Source organism: Podarcis raffonei, chromosome 3 (assembly GCF_027172205.1).
Source record: "Podarcis raffonei isolate rPodRaf1 chromosome 3, rPodRaf1.pri, whole genome shotgun sequence".
Lineage (NCBI taxonomy): Eukaryota > Metazoa > Chordata > Lepidosauria > Squamata > Lacertidae > Podarcis > Podarcis raffonei.
In genome coordinates this window covers 81,620,362-81,647,843 of record NC_070604.1, presented here as the reverse complement: position 1 = coordinate 81,647,843, position 27,482 = coordinate 81,620,362, and the positions used below count along the sequence as shown (strand labels likewise).

Below are 27,482 nucleotides of genomic sequence, written 5' to 3'. Positions count from 1 at the left end.
TTAGTTTTGTGATATTTTCTAAACTGTCTCTTCATTCAACTGATCAAATTAGGCTGTAATCCTTTGCACACTTACTTGGGAGTAAGTACCACCAAAGACAGTGGAATTTTTTCCTCTTTAAAAATGCATAGAATTTTGGCCATTAAAAGTAACTGATTTCTAAATGTGCCCCCCCCCCAATATTTCTTTTGTTGCTTTTCAAAGGATTGGAAGGTTGGGAAAAAAGATTAATTATATCTGACAGAGCTCATATTGGTAAGTAAAAAATATTGAAATATATTAAATGATTCAAAGTATTTTTTAATCTGTAGCTCTGATTTGTTTTTCATTTGTAAATATCTAGCAGTAATATAGGTTAGAATACAAAGGCCTGTGGGGAATGTTCCATGCACATAGTGGGGCCTTTTGTTGTGCCCACTTCAAATGTAGACTTCCCCCTACATTATTCAACAACAGCTATTGAGAGAACAGCCTCCCAACACAGTAGACAGGGTTCTAAAGCTAGCTTTCTGGTATCAAATACTGCATTGGCTATCAAAGTGGAAATCAAACACTTAAACAAGAGGTGTTTTCTATCTAAACTGGTAATTGTTTTATAGTAAATGTGTTCTTCCACAAATGAATGTTTATGTCAAGAATTCGTCAAGATGAATGTTTGGAGGATCATCTTATTTATTGCCTTATGTATAAATAAATGTGCAGTTCGAAAGCACGCCAAAGTGCAAGTAGATAAATAGGTACTGCTCCAGCGGGAAGGTAAATGGTGTTTCCGTGTGCTGCTCTGGTTCACCAGAAAGCGGCTTAGTCATGCTGGCCACATGACCTGGAAGCTGTACACTGACTCCCTCGGCCAACAAAGCGAGATGAGCGCTACAACCCCAGAGTCGTTCGCGACTGGACCTAATGTTCAGGGGTCCCTTTACCTTTACCTTTATGTCTTCTATACTGCATACTAATGCAATTTATACCAGGGGTGACCAAATGGCAACATGAGCAACAGCTAGCCTGAAGCGTGTCTTTATCCGTCTACCTTTTTGGTGTCCCATCAAACAAGAAATGCAAGGGAGGAAGTATCTTGGCTTTCTCTTCTGCACATAAAATGATTTCTACTGCAAGCATCAAAGGTCTAGCAAACTCATAACAGATGAAGATGGTGGACATTTCCCCAATCTATCCAGTTAAGCTGATCAGGAGACAAGAAAGCATCGTGTTACCCTTGGATTGTCCCCTCCTTTGCTGCAAAACACCAATGAATAGCATGGTTCTTAAGTAGTTTCTCAGGAACAATTCCCCCTCCCTGCCTTAAAACACTAGCAACTGCTGTTGTATCACAGAGATTAACCAATTTAAACAAAGATTGTTAAGCAGTGTAATAAAGTTACCTAATATTGATAAGAAGCAGGGTATGTTAAAACCAGCCTTTTCACTTTAATGTTCGAAATGTGTTTCCACTTCAGATTATTGTGTGTTTATGGCCCCTTTCAACACATGCGGCCATTGACAAAGCAAGTCCACCCTTTTGGTGTATTTCTTTGCTGCCTTTGTCAGTCTTAGAATATCGTTGCTGATTAGTGTAAACCCCCCCAGTTATTGGGATAACAAGATGCATTCTATGTATTCTATTCAGCCTCTATAACTTCTGCAATATAAGAGAATTTTAAGATGCTTGGAATGTCAGTAGCCCTGGAGAAATGCAAATGTTTTTGAACAGAAAAGGTTTGACTGACACCTCTTGAGTTGTAGTATACTGTAGTGCTTTGTTTGCATACTTTGTTTGCCTTGACTTTAGTCTTCCCAAATTGAAGTGCTTTTTCTAAAATATTATTTTACTAAACAGCTGTATTTTCTCCAGGTGCTTGTTACTTAAAGTTTATATGTCTAGTGCAAATGATGATTTCCAAAATACTTTGGCATACATTAATGAGAAATAATAGCTTACTTTAGTTTGGTACTTAATGCAGGTATTAATACAACAGAGTTCATTTTGTACCCTTCAAATTCCTAGTATTTGACTTCCATCAAGCTGCTGATGGCATCCAGGAGCAACAAAGACAAGAGCAAGCAGGAAAGAAGTATGTTATGTGTTGTCAAATGTTTTAATTGTAAATACTGGAAGAAATTGTGAGTGACAGGGAGGGCTTTTCAGCCAGTACACTTCCAGAATCTATTCAATAGAGTGTGCTGTTAAGGGTGCTTTGCAGTAAGATTCTTTCTTAATGTTTTTGCAAGAAAATCTGGGACACCTGTACATTCCCACTTATTTGTATGTACTTTAAGACATGTGATTCAAGGATTCAAAATTAGTTTGTTTTCAACCTGAAGGGCACAACAAAATTCTCTTCAGCTTTAGAATACACTTAAGATGTTAGTTTTTGCACAACAGTTTTGTTCTTAAATTGTAAGCCTCAATACCTTTGCAGTTCACTTGGATATATTTTTTGCAGAGCATATGTTAAATTCCAAGTAGCAAACCCGTAAAACTGTTGCTCTTTATCACTGATGTGAATCTTGTTCTTCAGCAGGAATGGGAAATGTATCTGAATCTCTGGATCACGTTACAGCATAATGAGTACAGAACATTTTGGGTGTCTTCCAGAGATTCAAGGCTCTTAAGCTCTGTTACCTAATGTGCGTAATGGTGATGTCATGTGATAAGGTTATGATGAATGAATTAAGGTCAGAACTAGGAAAATACTAGTGTGTGTGCTTTCTATTTTTCCACCCCACACTGATCCACTGAAATGATAGTGGTATGATATTGAATGATTGGGAAACCTTCACACCCTTTGTGAAAATTGAAAAGTCATATCTGGGTTTTAGCACATTTAATTCCTTTGTACATTCAGAATTAGATTGGTCATGGGCAAAAGAGGAAATATTCTTGGCCAGGATCCTGTCAGCCTGTCCTGGGGTGGGACTTGTTTATTTGCATGTTATTTTGTTGGATTATGTATCCTTCCTCAATCATGGTGACGGTGCAAAATCAGTAGATCTAAGTGTATCCCCTCCCTTCTTGATATATTCCTAGGCACTAGTACAACATAAAGATGTTGATTTCATTTCCATCCATGCAGTTAGTATTTTTTAAATTGCACAGCTGATTGTTTTTAAAAAGGCAAGAATCAAACTTGACATATTTCCTTTTGCAAATATGGATGGAATAGGGAAGTATTGAACTATTGATCATGTATTCTTAAAATAAATCAAAATAATACAAACCTGACTCAAGAGTTCTGTGGTTGTCGTTGATACTTAGGAATAGTATAGCGAATGGACTCTAGAAGTCTAGGTTGTTGCTGTACTTTGACAGGTAATGGACTTGCTGCATTAATGATAATGGCTCTTTTAAGGAAATTTTTCTCCTTTTGAGAAAAAGTTGGTTGTGTTGTTAACATTTTCCATTTTCCAGAACTTGGCCTGTCTGTATTGTAAATTTGCATATCTGAAGTTTTGCTAGTATCACAAAATGTGATACAGACAAAACAAAATCTGACTGGGTCATTGTATGAGACTCATAACAGGCTGTGTTTACATTCTTCTCCACTCCCCTTTTCATCTGTGATTTGTTTGCAAATCTCAACCTGTCCTTGATTGATGCCATTGGCCTGTTTTGCAAACAATACCTAACCATTGTTGATTAAACCTTAACTTAGTGTTGTGTGAACCTCCCCAATAGCTTAGCTACGGTTTGTTCACTGCCATCAAATCACGATCTATAATCATGGTTTATTGATGGCTTATGAACCTTGATTTAAATTATGGCTTGCTGTTACATATGAACCCAGAACCCTTCTTAACAATGGTGTATTTGCTCATCCCACCCTAGATTTTCACCAGACTACTAAAGGCTTGAGGCAAAAGCAGCTGGAAAACAAAACAAAAATTTGGGAAACATTCCATGGTTGGTTTGAACATCTGTGGGACAACTTGTACTGTAGTTTGTTAAACCAATTATTGGAGTTGTCTTAAGACCTCTTGCTATGACAGAAGGACCAATTAGCCTTGGTTCAGGCAACACAGTTCTAAGACAGACTTTACAGTTAGGCATCCAAGATCCTTGATTCATAATTTGACCAGGAATAGGTTTCCTCAATTCTATGGGCTTTCTATGGCACAGAGCAGTTTCATAGCCTTTGGGTGGAGATAGGCAAATGGCTTATCATGTGCAGTAGCCATGCTGAGAAGAAAAGTATAGTGCAGGTCATATAACAGGAAATAATGAGCTCCTTACTACATATAACCGTAGTCTAAAAGCATAAACTATTCTGACCACATTGAATAATAGTGTTGTTTTTGTTTAGTCTCAGTTCTCAGCTGTGTTCCACCACGTTTGAGATATACCCTGTATGTTGCTTTACTTTTAAGTAAGCTCTTCACTCTTAGCATGCTAAGATTCACACCACTACAGTCTCTGTTAAGAAAATTCATTGAGATTTGCACAGAAGAAATGCATATGAAATACATATAAACAATGTGATATGTTCGTTCATCCTTTAAGGTAAATACTAAATAATGTTTAGACTGTACCTTTTTAAGTATTTTGTATATCAGCATTACAACTAACACTTCTGAGGATGTTTTGCACCACCTGCCAGGATTCTGTTTCTTCTTAATCTTCCCTCTTCTCCCGGGTGCCCACTGGGGCAAATGTTTGACCTCAGTGAATGATAATTTTAAACTACCAAGTATGTACAACATACTTCCAGAGTAATTTTATTTTTAGAAACTTAACAACAACCTAGTTGAATTGATAGTCACAGATTGTGTAGTATGTGTATGTTTTTTATTTTTGTGTTTTAAAGCTTGGGAACTACAAAAAAGGGAATTGGTCCAGTGTATTCTTCTAAAGCAGCTCGAAGTGGGCTCAGAATGTGTGATCTAGTTTCTGACTTCAATGAATTTTCAGAAAGGTAACCACTTCTCTAGAGTAATGTAAATATTTCAAATAAATTTATTACTAGGGCTTGTATATTCTGATTTTCATATTCTAAAAAATCCCTTACTGGATCTCTCATTTGTGAGTCTGTTTTTGTTTTCACATGTGTTAAGTTAAAATTTTTATCAAGGCTTTTTAAAAAAATGTTGCAAGCATAATTTATTTGTACTTATTTTACTTTTTAGATTCAAAGTGTTGGCCAACCAGTACAAGTCTGTTTACCCTACCTTAGAGATAGACATTGAAGGAGAATTGAAAAGACTGAAGGTAAACTATAGAGGAGTTGTGGAATTATTTGACATAATTGATATATATATATATATATATATATATATATATATATATATACACACACACACAGATGGATTTATTTTTGTATGTTTCTTCTGATAAAATGATAAAGAAACACTGCTTCTGGCACACAAGCAGCAGTCAGTTAACTTATCGCTTTAACTAGCAAATTGCCTGCATTAGGGTTATCATAAGTCAGAAACAAATGGCCCAGTAGCTTTATCACAGTGGTCAGTTATTTACTGAATTAAACCTGTTTGCTGAATCTTAGATTTCATGTAGAAAAGGAATCCTGTGGTCTTTTTATCTTTTAGAAGCTCATATTCTACATTGATGTGACAATTCTCCTGAGAGCTAGTGTATAGCTTGGTAAAGGTTTGTGCCCTACATCAGAAAATCATTGGTTAAAGCCTTTTTTGCATACAGTCATTCTTGGTATTGGGAAAATATATGGATCAAAACACATTTTCTCTCTCTTATAGTATTGGAACTCAGGGTCACCCAGTGAACCTTGACATGACCCCAACCCTGAACATCACAGTAACCTATGCCTGTTCAGCAATACAGACAATTCATAAAGCAGAAGCTGATTGAGATGTAATGGAGTGCTAAACTTCATGCCAGAGGACTAGACCTGTAAAGCTTTCTGCTCTTCAAAAAGTAGGCAGAACTTAGGAGGGATAGTCTGGCCCAAGGGAAATGGATAAAAGGCATACTTTAGTCATATTCAATTGTTAGTTTCCCTGACACAGGTAGAATCACATGAGAAAAAACGGGACAGGTGTGCTACCTGTTACCTTTGTTGACCCATGATGCCTGCCCTTGCTATTTTCCAGTCATTGCAGTAGGGAGGCTGCCATACTTATACCTGTGAGATTTAGAATTCTGCTTATGCAGGGCTCTCAATTTCACAAGGGGCCTACTAGGTTCCACAGGTGCCCCACTGCAGATGTCTGCACTCCAGGCGGAGGAGGGTAATAGTAGTGACCAACACAGTGAACTGACTAGCACATTCATTTCTACTCTTGCTCTTACTGCATGAGAGGTACACTGACTGAAGTGGATTTGTAACAGCGTTGCTTGGAACTATCCAAGGTCATGCAACTTCTGCCTTTATCGGGTGTCTTCCTCAGGAGCATCCACCTTGCTCTACTGACTCTCGTTCATGAAAAGGTAGTTCTTCCGATAATCCTCTAAAGTGCATAGCTCAGTTGAGGATTCTGCTGTCACAAGATGTGGCAGTGACAGTGGTAGACAAATTTTGTGGAGCATAGGTCTACCAATGCTATTAGCTGTGGTAGCTAAATGGACGCTCAAAATTCACAAATAGTGTATCCCTAAATAGTGCTTGCAGGGGGGACAAAGAGGGGAAGACTTTTTCTTCTTGCTCTCTTTGTGAGCTTTCTGCAGATATTTGGCAAGTGTTAAAAACAAGATAGTGGATTAGTTGTTAGACTCTTGGTCTGATCCAGCAGGACTCTTAATAATTTTAACTTGAGAAAGAACTAATAAATGACATCTGTATGCTTTGTTCTTATGCACATTCTCCTTGACACAAAGAATAGCTTATGGTTGACATGGCTAACAAATAGCAAATGACACTTTTATTGTATTATAAGACAGAATAATTATTTGCCTGCCTATTTAGTAAAGTGTCTACAGTGTGTTTTGAAGATTGTAGTTTACTACATTCTAATCTCTAGGACATGTTTGTCTTAGGGTTACACTGAAAGGCTCAAACCAATGGTGCGAGATGGTGTATACTTTATGTATGAAGCTTTACACGGCCCACCAAAGAAAATTTTAGTAGAGGGTGCAAATGCAGCACTACTGGACATTGATTTTGGTATGTATAAAGTCTTTTTTTATCATAGTCTCAATGTGTGAGGTACTTGTCACTTGTCACATGTATATTTGAAGGACTGTGCAGAATACAGCTGTTTAAGACTGGTTGCATTATAGTCGTTCTTGTACATTGAATGTTCATTGTACATCTTGGCATTGAAGCTATACCACTATTTTTAAGGGTGTGTTGTCATTTTAAATAACAACCAGTGTTACTTGCTATTCAGTTACCTTTCAGTAGAAAGATGCAATGATAATATTTTATATAATTGTGCTACTCTTAGTTCATTCCTATCTTCTTTTCCTTGCCCTTCTGAAACAGGAACTTATCCTTTCGTGACCTCATCAAATTGTACCGTGGGAGGTGTTTGCACTGGCTTGGGTATGCCACCACAGAACGTTGGTGAAGTATATGGAGTTGTGAAAGCATACACAACTAGAGTTGGAATTGGTGCCTTTCCCACAGAACAAGACAATGTAAGTATAGCAATTAACATTAATGTGAGTTATTGGAACAAAGTAAATGAATGTACAGTTCTCAGAAATATTATTTAACACAGTGGTCTTCCAACCCTTTCACACCTGGGACCTACCTTTAATCCAATATGCATTTGGGGACCCATATCCTTTTTTTTTAAAAACCATTTATTTGTATGGTGGTAGTGCTTTTGTTACGACCCACCTCAGAACAGGTTGTGACCCTGTAGTGACTCCTGACCCATCAGTTGAAGACCAGTGATTTAAGGTATGCATGGCTGTACTCTCCCAGGCATCAGATTCTGTATACCACATACTTTAAAGTGCTGCTGCTTTCTGTCTGAAATGTGAGTTTCTCAGTCCACAGATCTGCTGCCTGGGTGTTTATATGTGCTTTAAAAAAGTTTTTAACTACTGCTTATTCCTCAGTCCTGCAGAGCCTATATTTCTGTCGGAGAGCAAGCTGAATTCTGTTCTTGCTCATGAATCAGCAGCAGAATTGTTAACTAAGTTCCAGTTGCAGAATCTTTATTACTAGTGACGATGCACGTGAACCAGTTTGCCTTTTTGATTCCAAGCTGAATTAACAGGACTAGCAATTTAAGATTGCCAAGGATTTCAGAGCTTCACAAACAATAACTGAGCTACAACACTCCTGTGAGGTAGCAGGTAGGCATTATACAATGGAATCAACATGGAGTGTTGAGAAAATGGCCTGCTCAATGGTATTTTCACATTGATACCTGGCATTAAAGGTGGCTCCTGTACTTGTATCTTCATCCTTGTTAAAAGTTTTGTGCACTATGTGGGGTTGGAAATGTAAAGTATATTTTGTTTTCTGTTGTCAGTAAATTGTGTTTACATAGAAATGAACAATATTACTCCAGTGTATAACATGACAATATTCTGTTTCTTAGAAAATTGGAGAATTACTGCAGACACGTGGGAAAGAGGTTGGTGTGACCACAGGTCGGAAAAGAAGATGTGGCTGGCTGGATCTTGTGTTGCTTAGATACGCTCACATGATCAATGGATTTACTGCGTGAGTAGTTTGTAGTGGTAGCAAGTGCACTGTAATAGAGTATAATACTTTGTAGAAACAATACGAAGTAATGGGAATGAAACTAACACCCTTCAAGTAAAGAACAATGTTTTGAAGCCTCACTGTGGAAGACAAAATGGTTTTTAAAGTCACAGTACTGATGTAAGACTTGCCAGCTGCCATGCTAATAACTATGATACCCCTTCTGGAAGAAAGTTACCGTACTTTTTGCACCATAGGACGCACCGGACAATAGGATGCACCTTGTTTTAGAGGGGGGAGAACAAGAAAAAAAAATTCTCCCCCTCTCTGCCCAGCGCCCCTTTAGTGAAGCGGCAGGAGGCGCTGTGCAGAGAGGGGGAGAATTTCCCCCCTCTTGTTTTCCCCCTCTAAAACAAGGCGGCTACCCTCTCGCTGTCCAAGTTTCAGGTTCCTTTCGACCTGCTCTTTGGGGCTGGTGGGGGGAAGCCCACCACCAGCCCCAAAGAGCAGGTCGGGGAGCAGCGGAAAGTTTCTATGGCTTCTTTAGCCCCGCAAGCGCTCTCCCAGCTGGAGAGGTGGCGCGCGGCTAAAGGGGCTCCTGCCATAGCCATGTGTCACCTCTCCAGCTGGGAGAGGGTAAGCGGGGCTTCTTTAGCCCCGTGCGCGCTCTCCCGGCTGGAGAGGTGGCGCGCGGCTAAAGAGGCTCCTGCGATATCTTTCTTTATATTTATATCTTTCTTTAAAAATAAACAAATTTACTTCCTAAGATTATAGTTTATATTTGTCTATACCTAACTAACACATCAATATTTTATTTTAAAACAGATTGGCTCTTACCAAATTGGATATTTTGGATGTATTTCCAGAAATTAAAGTTGGTGTTGCTTACAGAATAAATGATAAAATCATACCTCATTTTCCAGGTGAGTGCGTATGATCATGTGTGTGTCCATACTATAACTTTTCCAGTGGTATATTTAATGCTAGATGTATCCCCTCACTATAGTGTAGGTTCACTACTGTTGTTTTTTATTGTTGCTTCTGTTGTAATTTATTCATCAGCTGATATAAAAGCCATAAGGCAAATTGCAGTATGTAAAATTTGATTCGTACAAAATTACGTGAAATATTATTTACACAGTAAATAATACTTAAAATAACAGAATCATAAAATTGTAGAGTTGGAATGGACCTTGAGGGTTATCTAGTCCAAACCCCTGCAGTGCAGGGGTCCTTTGCCCAATGTGGGGCTGGAACCCATGAAACTGAGATTAAGTGTCTCATGCTGTACCAACTGATCATACATTACTGCTCAGAATAGTCAGAGTGGAATTCAACATTGCACTCTTTCAGTCGTTCTGTCTGTGCAAGTATGGCAGATTGCCAAATGGAACAATCGTCTTTCTCTCTCCCCACTCCCCTCTTCTGTGGGATCTTCTGACACACACACCCCGAGCCAATTTTGGGGAGTGCGGAAGAGAAACCATGTTGGACAAGCTGAAATCATGGTACAAGGCTTCCACTGATGGAGCTTGTTAGATGAATCCCCAAAACTCCACTGACCCCAAACAAAATGAGCATGATAACCATAAAATTAACTAATGGAAAAAAATGCTCTAACAAGAGCACCTGAGGTATTAGCAATTAAATGTCCAGGAGAATACTTTGCCTAGTTCCTAAAATATGTTAATATAAGTACTAAGGGAGGCTCTTTGGGAAGAGCACTCTATAGTTAGTTGCCCTTAATTCCTCCATAGCAGAGTGGGGAACATCTGACCTCCAAGCTTAGATTTTGACTGCCAAACCTCTATTTGGCTCCTGAGGCTATTTTAAAAAAAAAATCAAACCCACCGGACCTACACCTGACATCATATGTGGTATCGGGTGTTAAGACAGAGATACAGCTGTGTTGCCTACTTGTACAGCTGATACCTGGATAAAGCAGGATTAAAATTTTGCGTGAGGAGTTCAGCCCTGCTGAACTTCATGGGAGTTTCCCTCCCCATGGACCAACTTTGACAGGTTCACCAACCTTTCATGCGTGGTGGTGGAGATTAAGATCTGGCCTCTGGACCCAAAAGGTTCGTCATCCCTGCTTTATAGGGAATCTGTCATTTCCATCACAGTAGTTAACTTCCTTTCCCTATATTTCACCTATGCAAAGGATTTTGGGATGGCTGTTAAGTTGGTTACTGAGCTGTTTTGCACAGCCATTCTTTTGTTTCTTCATCTTTTATTGCTTTGGGTGACTTGAGGTTGTAAAATTTGCTTATCTGAATGATTAAACAAGTCTGATATTATTGTCAACAGTAAAATTATCTGTTACACTGCTTCTTTTTTTTTTTAATAAAGCAAACCAAGAAGTCTTAAATAAAGTAGAGGTTCAGTATGAGACCCTCCCAGGATGGAACACAGACATATCAAATGCAAGGACTTTTGATGAACTGCCTGTAAATGCACAAAACTATGTTCAATTTATAGAAATGGAACTAGGAATTCCTGGTAAGCAAAGCAGTTTTTAAAAAATGTTTTCAGGGATCTATTAGAAGCAGAAGTACTTCTAAGGAAATGCTTTGTCATTGAGAGTATTACTCATCACTATGTAACTGCCGGTTTGTAGACTTGAAATGTGAAACATCATAATTGGTAAAGTTGCTATGAGGGTCTGCATACTGTTTCACAGTCATTCATAATTTGTGTAGGTAGCTATTTCTAGAACTAGTCATTCCTGAGAGTCACACTCAGTGAAAGAGATAAATCAAGGAATCTGAAGTCTTGGCTTTCAAGCTAGTGACTAACATAGTGGATAACATTTCTGTTTCATTGTAAACCTGTTCGCTTGTTTCCAGATCACTTCATGGTCTTGAGTCCTGAAAATGAAATTGTTTAAACTTGAGACGTTAATTTAAATAGATTTGGAAGAGCCTTTTGAATCACCTTGAGTAACTAGAGAATAAAATTCTGTAATTGCTGTTGTTCTCTAATCAAAGTAGTATTTTCTAGTTGTATGTGTTAGATTACGCTCCTAGCTTTGCTAAGTTTTTACTTGTGATAATTCTGATATTTTGTATCCTGATTCTGGTTAGATGTCATTGTTAAAACTGAAAAAATAGAAATAATATTAAAAAGGGAATGTTTTAGTGAAATATACCGAGATTTTGTGCATTATATCTTGGGGGGGGGGGGGAAATGCCAATTACTGATTTGAGTGAAATCAGTAACCAATTCTGTAATGCTTTTCAAAATTGCTTGAAAAGCTTTTGCCTTAGGGGAACAGAACTACTGACATCAGGTAAATAACATTAAAGAGCAGGATATCACACAGTTAGCTTTAAGTAGCTGCATGACTATTGAAAAACAATTATTTTGGTAAGTCTTTGAAAGTATCCGTAGAATACAGTTCTGTATGCACTTACCTTGGGAGTAAGACTCTTTTGAGTAGACAGGTGTAGGATTTGCACTAGTATCCTAAGTCATCTGTTCCTGCAAAGTGTCATGCAAAATATATTTTTCTTTCTGCAGTTAAGTGGATTGGAGTAGGAAAATCCAGGGAGTCGATGATTCAGCTCTTCTAAAGATACTAGATAAATGGAAGAAAAGAAAGCACACTCCACAAAGAGACTGTCAATTCTATTATATCTATTATATTCTTAACCTAAGCAGCAATGATTTTTGGAAGTTGGACATTGTATTTAAGAGCTAAAGATGGTCTGGACAAATAATTGTTACTGCTGTAAAAGACTTTGGCAACTATCAGTATCACTTCACAAATTCCAGGGCATTTGTCACTATTGCCACCATTTGTCAAGGTGCCACCAGATTTTTTTCTCCTTCAGATGTTTCTCCCAACACTACCTTTCTAAATCAAAGGTTGTACATTACTTTCATGACCATATGTCTTTATTGTCTCTGCTTTTGGTGGTGTTACTTCCTGAAATTTTAGATGCTTAAAATAATTAATGCAGTTTTGCACAGAGTTTTACATCCTCATTTGTACTCCTAAAGCTGTTGTTACCTGTATGGCTGCTGTAGTAGTGTGTGATTAAAGAGAGGGATGATTTTATAATGATGAAGAAAACTCTTTTTTGTTACAGGTTTTTATTAAAACTATTATGAAATGATAGCTTGGAAGGGATGTTTAATATGTAAACAGTGCAACAACTTAAATTATAAAGTAAGATACAGAAAACATATTGTAGGTCTATTATACTCACTACTGAAAGGAGTTCATTAATACATTTTTAGCTGTTATGATACTTCTGCGTTTCAGCTTTTCTTCCTTCTGCCCAGTGATCCATCAGTTCATTAGCCTAGTGTCAAATCCATCCAATTTCAAATATTTAGAGGATTGTCGGAAACTGGATGCATAGTCGGGTCCTTGAATGCAGACACAGGAGCTACTGGCAGTCCTGTTAGGGACACATTGGGCTACCTAGGTAAATAAAGACTGAAGCCAATACTTTACTGTAAATAGATTTTTTAAAAATCAACTTGGCAAATACCCTAAGATAACAGGATGTACAAATCATGTTTGTTGCTTTGTATTTTGTGGCTTTTGTTTTGATTTTGCAGAAGCCTTTTCTTTTGATTCCATTGCATACCTGCTATGTCAGTCATTTTATCCCACAGTTATCGGTGTTATAGATGTGTAAGTATTTTCAATCTCTATTATATGCTGTAACATTCTCAACATCATTCATCAGCTTTATAAGGTGAACAATGGTGGCTTTCTAACTTTTATGCTGAAATTCTTCCATAGCTTTCTTCCTTTCATTGATATTTTAAGAGTTACTGTAAGAGAGGTAAGCCGAAACAGTACACAGAACTAAATTTTTAGGGACTCCCCCCGTCTGATTTGTGGGGGCAGATTTAGAAATCCAGATAGCAATGCAGAAATTACAAATATCTGGAAATCCCATTGGCTTGAATTGTGAAACCAAAATAATAATAATAATAATAATAATAATAATAATAATAATAATAATAATTTATTATTTGTACCCCGCCCATCTGGCTGGGTTTCCCCAGCCACTCTGGGCGGCTTCCATAGAAACCAAAAATACACTAAAATATCACAGATTAAAAACTTCCCTGAACAGGGCTGCCTTAAGATGTCTTCTGAATGTCAGGTAGTTATTTATCGCTTTGACATCTGATGGGAGGGCGTTCCACAGGGCGGGCGCCACTACCGAGAAGGCCCTCTGCCTGGTTCCCTGTAGCTTTGCTTCTCGCAATGAGGGAACTGCCAGAAGGCCCTCGGTGCTGGACCTCAGCGTCCGGGCAGAACGATGGGGGTGGAGACGCTCCTTCAGGTATACAGGGCCGAATGGCTGTAACTGTGTTTTCTCACAGTCTTATCAGTTTTTCTGAGACTGTTTCGAGCAACAGTTCAGCAACAGATCAATACAAATCTGTTTGGGACAACCCAGCCCTCTCTGTAGGGATTTGTAGCTGCTTCAGCCTGATCTGGATAGGGCACAAATCAGCCTGAATTGGTCCAATCCAATTCAGAATTCAGCCAGCTCTGGTGTATAACTCTACTAAATATGTGAGCTGCATTTACGTTTTTATTAACTGGCATTTTGTATGAGATAACAGTTGCTAGTTGGTGCTGACATGCTAGCACTAATTACAACGCCCGCCCCCCGCCTTTAAAGGAATTTTATTTTGAAATCATACAGACAACAAAAATACAATGCAACCAGATCACTAAAGGGAAAGGAAACGGATTACAGGCTTTAGTGTAGCTTCACTAAGCCTGTGGGACAGTAAAAGTCAAATAGCCTAAGGAGAATCTCATTAACTGTTGAATGAGTTTGAATGTGTACGCTGAATCATAATCAGGACAAATATGATTGGAAGCTTGGGCTTCCATATAGCAGGTAAACAAACCATGGTGCCATAATAGCTTTTAAAAAACTGAATATTTTTGATGCACTTGCTGAGTATGTTTGTACATAAGCATGGGCTTTCACATCCACTGTTGCTTGTGAGGTACATTATGCTATACACCACTTTGCAGGTGTGTGCAATTGGTTAAGAAGACCTTTATTCAGAAATCCGGCGGTAGGTAATCCAAAATAAGCATTTTCTGTTAAGAAAAGAGAGTGGGATGGATCCAGAGCTGCGTAAGTAGCAGTCCATTCACACAACAGGTCTTCTTGTCTTCCCTCCTCATTTCAGCTCCTTGGACCCCCAAGCCTCTTTTTCAAATTGCTTCTCCAGAGATAGTAAGTGTTCACTTTCCCTTTAATCTTTTTGACTGCAACCACATCTATCAAGATGCTTTTCCACCAGAATAAAACAACATTAGTCTTTCTCTCTTTTTGATGTGTGGATTGACTTCCTTTTATCAGAACAGTATGCTGCTGTTTTCTGTTTTGTTTTGTTTTCTTGCAGACAGCTATTTTTTGTTAATGCCAAGATTATTTTTGGAGTACGGAAACTTTTTAGAAGAAACCGTCATTGAAGCCAGGAATAGCATTATTGTGTTTAGATTCTGGAGAAGGCTTTGGTTATGGATACTTTTAAAATTCTCCCTATCCAAATATTTCTCTCAAATTTTGGGCTCTATCTTTAAAACTGGCCTTCTTACTCGATTAGCAGTGATATGTTCTGAATTTTCAAAATTTACAGGGCATTGATTCTTCTGGCAAAAGTGAGGGATGAGAAGTGAATTTCACTGATTTTTGCCTTCCTCTGCAGCTCCTTTGAAAGTCTGCTCTGGAGTGTTTGGGAGGGGGCGCTCCAGGAGAGGAGAAGGAAGGAATCTGCAAAAACAGTCTCCTTCCACCAATGGGAGGCTTCCTATTACAGAAAACTAATTTAGGATCCAGCCCATAGAATTCACATTTCCCCCCCTCTCTTGTCTGCTTGCTTTTGTCTCTGCCTTTTAACTTTTTATTCACAATTACTTGTTCTGGTAGCAGGGATAACACATAATAAATCTGCTCAATTTGCTATTTCCAGTTTGCTAGGGATGTTTTTCTAACTACCTATGCACTGGTGCATAGTTCTGTGTTAACTAAAAAATAAAGTGATTCTTTCCACACACCCCTTAGCAACACACATGCTTCTGCACACAGGAAAAATATTCAGCATGCTCTGATAGAACCCCTTTGAAATCACAAATAACTGTCATGTCTGCGAACTAATCTTTTAAAATTCCCAGGGGGTAGGTACTGTTTGGTGTTTTTGCAGCAGCAAAGTCTTATACACCTTAAATGACAAGACATATATTATAGCATGACCTTTCGTAGACAACACTCCATCATTCATTAAAGGTTATCCCGAGTTACACATGGAGGAAGGGAGGCAGCAGCCCTAAAACAACATTGTATCAATCCCTCACCTTTTCCTTACAGCTTCTTCCAGTGACCTGTGGGTGTTCCTATATTGCAAAAATTGGGATAGGTCTATATATGATACCCTACATCTCACGTCTTTCCAGTGTTAAACATTCTAGTATGGGTAAAGAGGAAGCAGTTTGCAGAGTTTTACAAAACAGTAATCTCATTCAAGCTTCTGGTCTCTCTAGCTTGGCCATCCTGGTTGCTTCCACATCTCCAGAGCAAGGTGAAAGAAGAGCAGTATTGCTCTAATGGGGTGGAAGAGGGGATGGAATCCTATTCCTTTCCCCATTTAAGTCCTAGTATGATTTATTTTGCCCTGCATTGTGCACTACTGCGGAGCAGGGGCGGGGGCACTCAGAAGTGAATATAGTTCTTGTAAGTTCCCTGGAAATATGCATAGGGGACAGAAGTGATCTAAGTAAGATCTAAGTACACCTCCCATTGCTTTTTACTCCTGCCTTTCTGGGACAAAGAAGCCATGGTCAATTTTTTTGCCCGGGGGGCGCGTGGAGAGAAGAAAAGAGGCCTTTTGTAACACTGATTAACTTCTGCCTGTGGTCTGCAGTTGCAGCTCTGAAAGGCTACCTCCCTAAAAAAAGATATGTATCCCCCCCCCTTTTGATACCTATTACCTTCAAGCTTTTCCATCTCTAAAATCAAGTTTCAGAAGTGTTCAAAGCAGTTCAGAACATATTTAAAATTGCAACACTATCCATATAGTATAAGAAGTCGTCTTTAGTACTTTAGTGGGCGGCAGTCTTGAAAGGTTATTCCATCTTGTTTTTCGATGTGTGTGTGTGTTTCAAAAAAACCCCACACAGCTTGGCTGAAAGGATTTATCCAACTCCCATAAATGAAGGTTTAGTTTTGTCTTTCTTCTTTGCAGAAAAACTTTTCCAAACAGACTGCGATTCAGCATCAGTTTTTGGATGATAATCCTCAGCAATGTCTATAATTTAAACATAAAATCATTATTGGCCTTGCTGCTTGAATTCAGAAGGAATTAATGAATTCAAAACCTGTTGATAATTGACTGGCAGCTTCTAACACTTCCATCCCGCACACCCCAGTCACATAAAAAAGCATATACCAGATGCTTCATGTAACTATTCCTCAGCAATGTGCCTTTTCCTGAAGGCTCTGTAGATCACATTAAACAAAAAACCAAGGTGCCCTGCTATGGCTGTTGCATTTTTATTTCTCATTCTAGCTTTTGACCCATCCGAACTGTGTATTAGCTCTTCCTCCTCCACATCCACTTGACTGGTTAAATAATGATTAATCAGTTCAGAATAATCTCAGCCCAATGGTGGAAGAAGAACTACAAAGCTTAGACTATTAAACCATTGTTGATCTTAACCTAGAGACATTGAAACAGTAACAGTTGTATCAAGCACTGTTGCAGAAAATGAATTTAGTTGCCCAACAGTTCAACTATAAAGCCACATGATTTCTTGGAACACCTCTGCAGAGCTCATGCGGACCTCTAAAAAAGAACTTTGGTGTGACTTTTCCCCTTTGTGTGGCATCTGCCCCCAGCCCTGGTGCCATATTAGACTTGGTCCTTTGTTTGAAGAGATTTACCCTGTGAGAAGCAAGTCCAAAACTCCCATGGGTTCACAGAAGCATTACAGTTCTTTGAATTCAGACCTGTATATTCTCAGAGGATGCCAAGCATCGCATACTTCAGAGAAGTTTATTCTTCTGGAAAGGGCGAAGAAGGATATTTTAATCTGTAGGCAATTGTTGGGCAGAAGGGCTTTCTGCCAAAATTCCAGCGTTGGGATTATCTCATACTAGACTGCTAATCCATGAGCTAATAGCTTTACCTGATACGCAGAGCTTGCAGGATTGAAGTTCGTCTTCTTTTTTGCACTGATTTCAATTGCGTATGTATTTTTAAAATATCAAAACTGGTTTTTTTTCATTTTAAGAAATAAAGCCCTCCAAATCGCTGGTTAAATGCTTGTTAATGTTTAATGCAATTGTTGATTTTCATGAAAACTGTTGGGCTAACCTCTCGCTATATTTTTGCATTTACTCTCTTCCGCTCTAGGTGGGGAACAGTACGATTAGCTCCCTTCCAAGCTGTGATGAAGGCATGTAATGCACATCAACATTTATATAAATATATTTAACAGTGAAGGATTTTTTTTTAAAGCCAGCCTAATGGCTACCTTCCACATTTATTTCTTAAAAAGGAAGATACTACTGTGCTTTGCTTCTGTGTAAGGTCAAAAGCTTCTGTTGGCCTTTTTATTGCAAAAAAAAAAAAGGATATGAAAGTGAATGTGCAAATCAATACATAAAGTTATTTTTTTATAAGATTGAAGAGCTTTCCTAACCTAAACGTAGGTTGTGTATGTTATCTGGCTAAGAATTTACCCACCTGATTTGTAAAATGGTAATGTAAATGCTTCTCTGTATGTTGTTGTTGTTGTACACCAGTCACTGACTTTCTTCTTGGTCCTCTGGTAGTGAATATATTGCTTCAGAACTATATAGTCATAGTCATGCTGAAGTACAGTTTCACGTTTTACTGGGACTGTCTGCATTTTTCTATAAAGGCTTTATGAAAAAGATAAAACAATTCAGTAATCTTGTGTTGACACCCGGCTTGGTAAAACATGAGCTGCCTGTAAGAGTAGCCAAATATCTAAATACTTATTCTAATATCCTATTGAAATGGACCATTCAGTTATAATCCAGCTATAGTCTAATAGGCATTAGCAGCATGGCAGCTTACAGCCAGACTCATAATAAGCTATTGTTTGTGCCAACTGAGTATCGGGTTCTTGAGGTAGTGCAAATGAGGCTGTGCACTTGCAGCAGAGTAAACTGCATTGATTTTATTCTGTTGTGGAAGCTTACTGTAACATATAATAAATAGCTTTCAATACTAGCTGGAGGGTTTTTTTAAAATTAAGTATCCTCATGAGAAACCTTTACTTATGTATTAAGAATTACATGAGAGTACAAAAGGCCCACATTTATACTCAAAGTTTCTAATGGAGAGTAATGTAGGGCTAATGCACATTCAAACCAAGATTGATCTGGTTGGGAGGGGGAAACCCTATGCTTTAACCACTAGTCCACATTTCCTCTCTTTGGGGATTCATTTTTCTTTTTAAAATAGGGTGACAAATTGGCTAGATGAATCAAATAGACCAAGCTTTACAATCCATTTTAAACATCCCCAAACTTTCACCTCCCCTTCTTTAGCACTTTGGTAGTTTGTATGTGTGTGCATTAAATTTCTTTTGTGGGTCTGTCTGTTCCTCAACACCAGAAGTGTCAAATCCGCATTCAGGTGATGCTAACTAATTCCAAGTATTCTGTGAGCACTTTTGAGGAATTTGCATTCAGATGTGTGAAGTGACTCTTTATGCCAAATTAATGGCTTAGGACTTCCGAGTACTTACTTCAAACACACTTTCTCTTTGTGTGAAAAGCAAAGGCATTATTATTATGTTATTGAATTTATAACCTAACCTCCCTCCCAAAGAAAGCCCAGGGCCACAAACAGATACACAATTTAGAAACAAAACATTCTAGTATGGGTTAGAAAACATTCTAAAAGCAGCCATAGTTGAAAACGTTACTCCATCTAGCAATTGCCAGGAATGGTATTCTTCAGCCACCTAATGCCTGGATAAAGAGAGACTGTTTTCGAATTCTTCCTGAAAGTTTATGATGATGGAAGCAGGTGCACTTCACTAGGGAGGGCTTTCAGCAAGTGGGAAAACCACTGCTGAAAAGATTGTCACTGGTCAATAAATAATAATAATAATAATAATAATAATAATAATAATAATAATACAATACAATACAATACAATACAATACAATACAATACAATACAATACAATACAATATCTTTATTCTCATTGTCCCATACAGAACAATGAAATTGAAATAATAACCAGGCAGCCAACATGGTCCCTCTAAATGTTGGACTGTTGCTTGCATCATCTTGATCTAGTGGTTGTGCTGGCAAGCTATTTCCATCCACATCACCATTCTATGGTGTGCACATGCATGACACCCCCAGGTAATAATGGGGTTCTTGAGTATTTTAATAAGGCATTCCAGTCACCTGAGAGCCGAATGGTGGGAGTAACAAAGGCTCTATCAATGTTGACCTTTTCAACGTCTGATAAATGGGAAGAGTGCAAGACAGGCCCGGGGAAAAGCTTTTGTGTGTGTCCTACCTGTCACAATAAATTTCTAATGTTAAGGCAGTAAAGGGCCATATGCAGAACTGTCTCGGTGTGCAATTGCTGCCAACTTCTCATACCTTAATTAATTAGAACACCTCCTAAGGGGCGAGCAGCTGTTCAAAATACATTTCATACCTTCTCTCACTTTCAGGAGGATATTCATAATGAACCCTTGCCGTTTGCCCTGGATAGTAACCAACAACATCCTTTCCCTGATGTAGAATATACCTAGAAAAAGCAAGGAAAAATCATTATTGGGATTCAGTATTCAAATTCTGTGCTGAGATTTCCTGTCTGAAACTATAAATCTCTACAAATAATTATTAGTGAACTGTTTAAATATGTCACACAACTTGCATTTGCTGTCTTGAGCTTTCATTTTTTTTACATTAATTAATTAGGCCTGGGGTTTTTTTTATTAAAACTTTCTTCAGATTGCCAGGTGATAGTAGAGATTATCAAAGTACATGAAATGCAAATTTTAAAGTTTAGATGTTCTCAAATACTGTTCTTGAGCCTTTATAATAAGGATTTGTCAGACAGGCTTGAACTTGCTTGGTTAGTGCAATGTTTTGTGAAATCCTGAACCTGTTTCTGAAGGAACTGGGCTTTGTTTTTGATACTTTACCCTGGAGGCATCTGTGGTGATGTATCTACAAATTGTCGCAGTCTTATTGCTGTACCTGCCATTACAACCCCTGGAAAAAAGAGTAGAGAACGTTAAGGTCTCTTGTTACTAACTCAGTATTTATTCAAAATGTAAAGTCACAGTTACAAGTATACTTGGAAATCTGTTGGAAGAACTATTTGGGTTAGGTAAATTAATATTCTGAGTGAAAATCAACATCTTTTCCAGAAACTCACCTTTTAAAATGGTACTTTTACAGAAAGCTCTTTTGTGGAGGTAGGTTAGATAGTGTTCTTATTTCATAAACCTAGAAATAAATGCATAAATAAGCATAAATGCAATATATGATCCATTGACATCACACTTCACCAGTTCACCACCAGTTTTTAAAAGTACAGAATAGCTTTACCCATTTCAGTTGCTTAGCACTGGGGGACGGACGGACACTGACCTCATGAAGGGGCTTTGAATAACACTCCTGCAACTAGCTCTGCCCCCTAGACAGTAACACATATTTTGTCCATGTCCTCTGAGTGACACATGATTGACATGAGGGGAGCCTGTACCCATAAAATCCATAGGGTCCCTTTAGTCTGGTGCCAATGACATATCAGCTGTTGCATGTGGGGCAAGGATAGCCAGCACGTGACTTCAATATGTTATCAGTCTACAACTCCCATCATCCCCAGCTCACATTACCAATGAACTGGAATGATGGGAGCTGTAGTCCAACAGCATCTGCTAGGCAACACATTGACTATTCCTTATTTAGAGCATGAAGTTAGTCTGGTATTTTCTCAGAAGCCCCTTCACATGTTTTGTACCCACGTGTGAAGACTGAAGATAATTTTTGATTAACATTCATCTCTAAGTTGTACCTATTCTTTATAAAAACAAGTAGAAAGAGACTACATTTTGCCCAAGTTTCAAATTGCCGTCTGTTTCATTGGTACGCATTTGGCTGGTTTTGACATTTCTGCCAGTATCCAAGCCCTGACCACTTTCTTCCTGTAGGAACATTTGAAACATGCCACTGTTATTCTATGCTAGGTGCTGTATCTTAGTACAAGAGGGGGAAATCCTCTGATCTGTTTCAAGGCCAGATTTTTTGGATCCCAGCCATTATTTTAAGATATGACCAGCTGCCTTATATGTTTCTAAAAAGATCTGGAGTTTATAGACGTTGGAATTGGATGAATTACTAGAACCATTTACTTTATATCTTAACGTATCAGTAACAAGCTTTCACTTGGAAGAATGAGTCATGGCTGGCTTGTACAAATGTTGACTCACTAGCATTTGGAAAATATTATAGATTATGCTGTCTGTCAACTGCACCAGCAAATTATGTTTTGGCCACACCACGGCAGACTCCAGACAGACAAATGTTTAAAGCTCTGTGTCTTGGATGAATCAGAGGCCAAGCTGTAGAAAATTCTAGGTCTCTGTCCTAAGTAAATAAAAGCTCTTCCTATGTTGGCTCTAAATAACAGATGACACAATATTGCTGTTCCGTCTTTCACAAACACAGTCCCAGTTGAAAACTAAATAATGTGACATTTTGGTTCTTAATATGCACCTTAACTGTTGTGTGGAGTGTAGTCATTGGTCAGAGTGGAACATCTCAAACTGGATGCATGGAAGAGTGAGGAAGTTATTTTGTTGGTTCTCCCTCCCCATGCCTCCCAAAAACCAGCATTTGAAGGTTGGTGGCCCTAATGGGAAGTGACAATGGGGCAGCGGTGTAGTGCGGTATTGGCAAAAATGGGCTTCTCCTCTTTCCACCCATGGAGTAGAAACCTCCACTGGATCCAACATACTTCCACGAACAGAAGGAGCCCTTCCATTTGTGGAACAGCAGGTCTGAATCCAACCCATAGTCTACAAAATATTTTCAAGTTTTGTTATTTCAGTCATCCTTGGAACATGTAGCAGGATGGTGTTTAAAAGTGACAACTCCAATCAAACACACACACACAGTGTGAGCTGTTGAGATCTGCTGTTATATTTACCAACATTTTCATGTTCCTGACAGCCAGTTATGCTCAACAGTTGCCTTCATAATTGTCAGCGATGCCATGAGAGCTTTCATTTCCCTTTCATGCCACACGTCAACATTTTCTGATTTAGCTTTTACCCCTTTCCTGTAAATTCTGGAAGAACTTGTTGATTTACATGCTCTCTAGTCAAGTGTCATTTTCAGTGTGACACTTCTATGCACCGATAATGATTGTGTACAAGTAAATGTCATGCTATACAAATTAAGAGATCATAAAAGTCATATGTGGGTATTTATACACAAATGATGGATTGGAACCTTTTCAGGTTTTACCCAAAAGCTTTTGGTGCACTTCATAAAATCTTGAAATGATGTCCACTTGCTTGGTCAACATACTCCTTTTTTAAAACTAGTGCATTCCATCATTTAGGAGTAAATAATAATAATAATAATAATAATAATAATAATAATAATAATTTATTTTTTATACCCCGCCCATCTGGCTGAGTTTCCCCAGCCACTCTGGGCGGCTTCCAATCAAGTGTTAAAAACAATACAGCATTAAATATTAAAAACTTCCTTAAACAGGGCTGCCTTCAGATGTCTTTTAAAAAGAAGATAGCTGCTTATATATAACTTACATATATATAACTCTTAGGAGCATTGTCTGCAAACTTATGAGAAATAATTTGTGCCCCCCCTTCTCTGTGTGTGTGTGTGTGTTTGTGAGTGTAATGAGTGGGATTTTTGCTGTCTTATTGTTGGTTTTGAATTATTACATTGTTTTCAATATGTTCTTGTAAGCCACAAGGAAATGTTTGTTTATGCCTATTTTAATGTAACCCAGTGTTCACCTCCCCTTTCAACCCTCTGCGAACCCCCCCCCCCAAGAAAGCACCCTTCTCTGAAGGTCTCCCAATCCTCTGGGAGGTGGAAGCAGTAGACTATTCTGCTCATGTAAGGACAGCACTAGATACAATTTTTTAAAAATTAGGGCAGGTTTCACAGAAATTATATTTCTCTCGCTAGATATTCAACCCATTATATATTGCTATAGAGGTGGAATGGATTATATGGGGTCACAGAACTGTGTCACTGGCTTGCCATCTTTTCTTATAAGCCCCCCAATTAACCTTTTGATCTAAATAAAGTTCTGTTCACTATCACAGCCAGAGTCTTCTGCTTCTTTGGATTTTTTTTTTTTTGGATTAGTTCCATAATGAAGTTATTTTTACCACACTTATCTGCCAGACTCAATTATGACTCATGGTCATTGGAGTGAGCTATTTTGTAAGGGCACAGGCAAAATATTGCACATAGTAGTCAGCTTGCTTGAATTCAAAAGCAGCATTTGATAGATCTCTGGATTTTGCAGTGTGCATCAGCAGAACCTTGGGTTGATGCTCTGCTCACCAAACAATCCATTTGTAATGGTCTGCATTTCCTTTTGCTTCCTTTTCCAGTGCTGATTTGGGATATCAGTAATGACCACCAGTGCCCATAGTCTTCAATGATACCTTGAGATCATTGTATCTTGTTACTATAATTTTAAAAAGTTTTGGCTTGAAAAGAAGGTTCAAATTTCAAGCTATTGCAATAAAAAAAATGCATGGGACAAAATATCTCGGGTGATATTGAGGCTGCATTCCGGTGGTCCTCCAAAATCATGTATAGCCAGAGCAGCCCCACAACCACCCTCATGTGACCATCCCTACCTTTCCAGAGCAGAAACAGACCTTGGCTTACGTGCAAGCACAGGTGCCAACTTGAATAAAATACAGGGAGGGGGGAGTTGATCACATCAAGTTGTATCTAGCGCAGAGTTCTAGTGCAGCTGCACTTCTCCCCACACTGATTTTAAAGGTTCATGGGGGGGGGGAGAGTACAGGGCAGAATTTTGTTCCACTCGGACAAGTCTCTTGTGACGGAAGAACAGGAACGTTGTGTCGTTTCACTTATGAAAGATGAAGGAAATTGCACCACTGCTGCACTTCTTGGCAGAATTTGCAGTGTGGAGAGAAGCAATTTAAGAGGATGTCACAAACCAACTAATTCAGGTTGGCTCTGCGATACAAAACCATTTGTCCCAGAATAACAGTCCTTGCTGATGCAGCATTCGCTTCTAATGTGCAACCGCTGGAAAGAACAAATACAGACGTAGCTTCTCCAACTTAGTTTGTGGGAGGGGATTAAGTTTTTCATGAAGGCAATCTGTATTAAATTTGTACTGGGGCTCAGCCCTGACACCTTGTTTTCAAAGCCAGGGCTTAATCATGAGATACATGAAAAGGAAAAAAAATGCCCTTGAATAAGCTGAGCACATTTATATGACCACTGAGGAAGTGCAGAATCCCGGCACATCAGCAACTAAAGGACCTCTAGATCAGAAAGCGCTGTTTCCAGACTGACTTGGGAGCCTGGCATCGCTTTATTTTTCTTAAGCACTAAAGTTCATACAATTTAATAATATGTCTAGTTGCAGGACACAAGTGATGTTTCCTCATTCTACAAGGTTGTGTATGGATAGGTAGACTCTCTTACCTCTCTGCCCTATAGTTTTGGAAATGAATTTTTAACTGTGGGTCACTTGAACACGCCTGAAGCGGAAAGATGTGAGTCCAAACGAAAACGCTGGTGTAAACCACCCACCTCTGCAGGATGATGAAAGAAAATTGCATCCTTGCTTGAGGCCATGAACTCAAGGTCTGTGTAGCATTGTGATGCAAGTGCTATTGTGATGCAGTAGATACAATCAGTTGGGAAGTGCTGGGAAGAATCCAGAGTCACGCACAGCTGCAATTTATTCAGAAACCTTCATGTTAGGAACAGCTAAAGCTGGGATCAGTATGACATAGTGAATAGTATATTGTAAGGGTAGGAAAATCCCCATCATCATTGGCCGTGCAGGCTTGGGCTGATGGGAGATGGAGCCCAGCTGGAGGGCCATGAGCTCCTCACCACTGGCTTAAAGGGTTAGGACTAAATGAGAATAATTGTCAACGGTTTCATGCACACAAAAATAAAGAAAAAAACTCAGGTTACATACGCTTCAGGTTACAGACTCCGCTAACCCAGAAATAGTGCTTCAGGTTAAGAACTTTGCTTCAGGATGAGAACAGAAATCGTGCTCCAGCAGTGCGGCAGCAGCAGGAGGCCCCATTAGCTAAAGTGGTGCTTTAGCTAATGGTTAAGAACAGTTTCAGGTTAAGTACAGACCTCTGGAACAAATTAAGTACTTAACCTGAGGTACCACTGTATCGATAATATACAGGCAAAATCAGCAAAATATAGGCAAAAATCAGCAAAATTTAAAAACCAGTGTGTAGAGAAGCTTATTTTTTGTTTTCATGTGTAGCCTGGGGCTGAAAGTGCCAACTGCAGGCCACGTATGAAAACAATTTAATTGAGATTTCATAGCTTTGAAAAGACCACTGCCACCATTTACCTACTCTGGTTTAGTTCAGGCATAAACTAAACCGTGGTTTGCTACTGCATGAATGAGCTATGTACACACACACTTTCCCCCTTAGTTCACTCTAATTCATATAGCACAAGTGCTGTTTTGCAATTCCATCAAAACTACTTGCTCTCCAAAGCAAGCTTGCGAGCCATAGCTCATTTCTGGCTTGGGCGAATACCAAAATGTAGAGTCAGGAAAAGGCTTCAGTCCCCTCCTTGCAGTGCTTGCTTTGGCCCTTTTTATCCCACCTACTGCTAGCAAGCCTTTCAGGATTTTAACCAAGTGAGGACAGATGTGCTCTTCTTTTGCTTGCCTCATCCACATACTGTACCTGTCAAAGGATTCCCTCAGTGCCATGTTTCATTGAGAGGGCCCAAAATAGATGGAATCAAAAGTTTTCATTTGATGGATGGTGAAGCACCAGCTCACATTTAGATGTCAATGCTAACTATTTGTGTGTGTGTGTGTGTGTGTGTCTATCCACCAACAATTATACTTGAACATCTGCCAATAGCATCACAATATTATGGCCAGTGATGTGCTGACACAACAGTTGGTTTGCCTTGTTCTTCTAAGCACATTTTTGCTGGCACAACAAATTTTAGGGCAAAGCTGTAAAAGAGCGATTCACAGATGACTAGCAGTGATGCAGTCTCAAACGCATTGGTGGAATTTCACCAATTTCAGTGATGGGCAAATCCCATTCACCCGTTAAATTACACGCTGAAGCTTACACAGTACATTAGGGGCACTCAACAATGATAAAACCTAAAGGTTAGATTTCAAGGATAAAACATTGTAGGCCCATTTTTCACAGTTGCTTTCACCTATACATAACATAGCTTGCTGCCAAATTGATGCGACAGAACTTTAAACGGCTTACAGCATAAATCAGAATCTAGTAGCAGTGCATTAGCCGTGATTATGAACATGAATTAAGATGAAAAGAAATCCTGTACTGGGAGTTCTGGATACATATCTATTTCATTAGACCTGAATATGTTGCATTTTTGTAGTGATGAAAATTGACCAGCTTTATGAAGACACAACTATTACATTGTACTGGTCTGGCTTGCTTTTGGAGTTTCCTGGCCTTTGTGAAGAGGACCACCTTCCCTTTGAACTAATCCTATACTGCTGTTTATTTGTATTTACAGTGGTACCTCGGGTTAAGTACTTAATTCGTTCTGGAGGTCTGTTCTTAACCTGAAACTGTTCTTAACCTGAAGCACCACTTTAGCTAATGGGGCC

General features: G+C 38.8%; 2 protein-coding genes across 4 annotated transcripts in view; one reads left to right on the top strand and one right to left on the bottom strand.

Annotated features, from left to right (window-relative positions):
- ADSS2 (adenylosuccinate synthase 2) overlaps nucleotides 1-12,694 on the top strand; it is a 28,426-nt gene extending 15,732 nt beyond the window's left edge. Inside the window, exons 4-13 of one of the 2 annotated variants that reach the window (XM_053382697.1) lie at nucleotides 205-255; nucleotides 2,006-2,072; nucleotides 4,803-4,910; nucleotides 5,122-5,203; nucleotides 6,947-7,073; nucleotides 7,395-7,549; nucleotides 8,467-8,591; nucleotides 9,399-9,496; nucleotides 10,926-11,075; nucleotides 12,096-12,694. In XM_053382697.1, the coding sequence (XP_053238672.1) occupies nucleotides 205-255; nucleotides 2,006-2,072; nucleotides 4,803-4,910; nucleotides 5,122-5,203; nucleotides 6,947-7,073; nucleotides 7,395-7,549; nucleotides 8,467-8,591; nucleotides 9,399-9,496; nucleotides 10,926-11,075; nucleotides 12,096-12,148 (1,016 nt within the window). In that variant the 3' untranslated portion in view covers nucleotides 12,149-12,694. The remainder of the gene's footprint in view (nucleotides 1-204; nucleotides 256-2,005; nucleotides 2,073-4,802; nucleotides 4,911-5,121; nucleotides 5,204-6,946; nucleotides 7,074-7,394; nucleotides 7,550-8,466; nucleotides 8,592-9,398; nucleotides 9,497-10,925; nucleotides 11,076-12,095) is intronic. The other variant, XM_053382699.1, reaches the window with a different exon arrangement.
- A 3,948-nt stretch (nucleotides 12,695-16,642) lies between these two features.
- Nucleotides 16,643-26,685, bottom strand: C3H1orf100 (chromosome 3 C1orf100 homolog). 2 transcript variants are annotated; one of them, XM_053382702.1, is made up of 6 exons: nucleotides 26,563-26,685; nucleotides 21,009-21,079; nucleotides 20,773-20,842; nucleotides 20,280-20,372; nucleotides 18,315-18,493; nucleotides 16,643-16,874 (listed from the first exon to the last, which is right to left on the bottom strand). In XM_053382702.1, the coding sequence occupies exons 3-6, from the start codon at nucleotides 20,832-20,834 to the stop codon at nucleotides 16,762-16,764; spliced, it is 447 nt and encodes a 148-aa protein (XP_053238677.1). In that variant the 5' UTR covers nucleotides 20,835-20,842; nucleotides 21,009-21,079; nucleotides 26,563-26,685; the 3' UTR covers nucleotides 16,643-16,761. The 2 variants fall into 2 exon arrangements, with proteins under 2 accessions (XP_053238677.1, XP_053238676.1); XM_053382701.1 differs by lacking the exon at nucleotides 26,563-26,685 and adding an exon at nucleotides 25,313-25,414.
- Between the last annotated feature and the right edge of the window lie 797 nt (nucleotides 26,686-27,482).

Excerpts from the sequence above, each read along its gene's own strand:
- C3H1orf100 (XM_053382702.1), bottom strand. The coding sequence starts at position 20,834 with ATGGCAGGTACAGCAATAAGACTGCGACAATTTGTAGATACATCACCA. Across the intron at positions 20,373-20,772 it reads TCACCACAGATGCCTCCAGG|GTATATTCTACATCAGGGAA; the intron begins GTAAAGTATCAA and ends TGCTTTTTCTAG. Across the intron at positions 18,494-20,279 it reads CCTCCTGAAAGTGAGAGAAG|CCTTTATAGAAAAATGCAGA; the intron begins GTATGAAATGTA and ends TTTTTCATAAAG.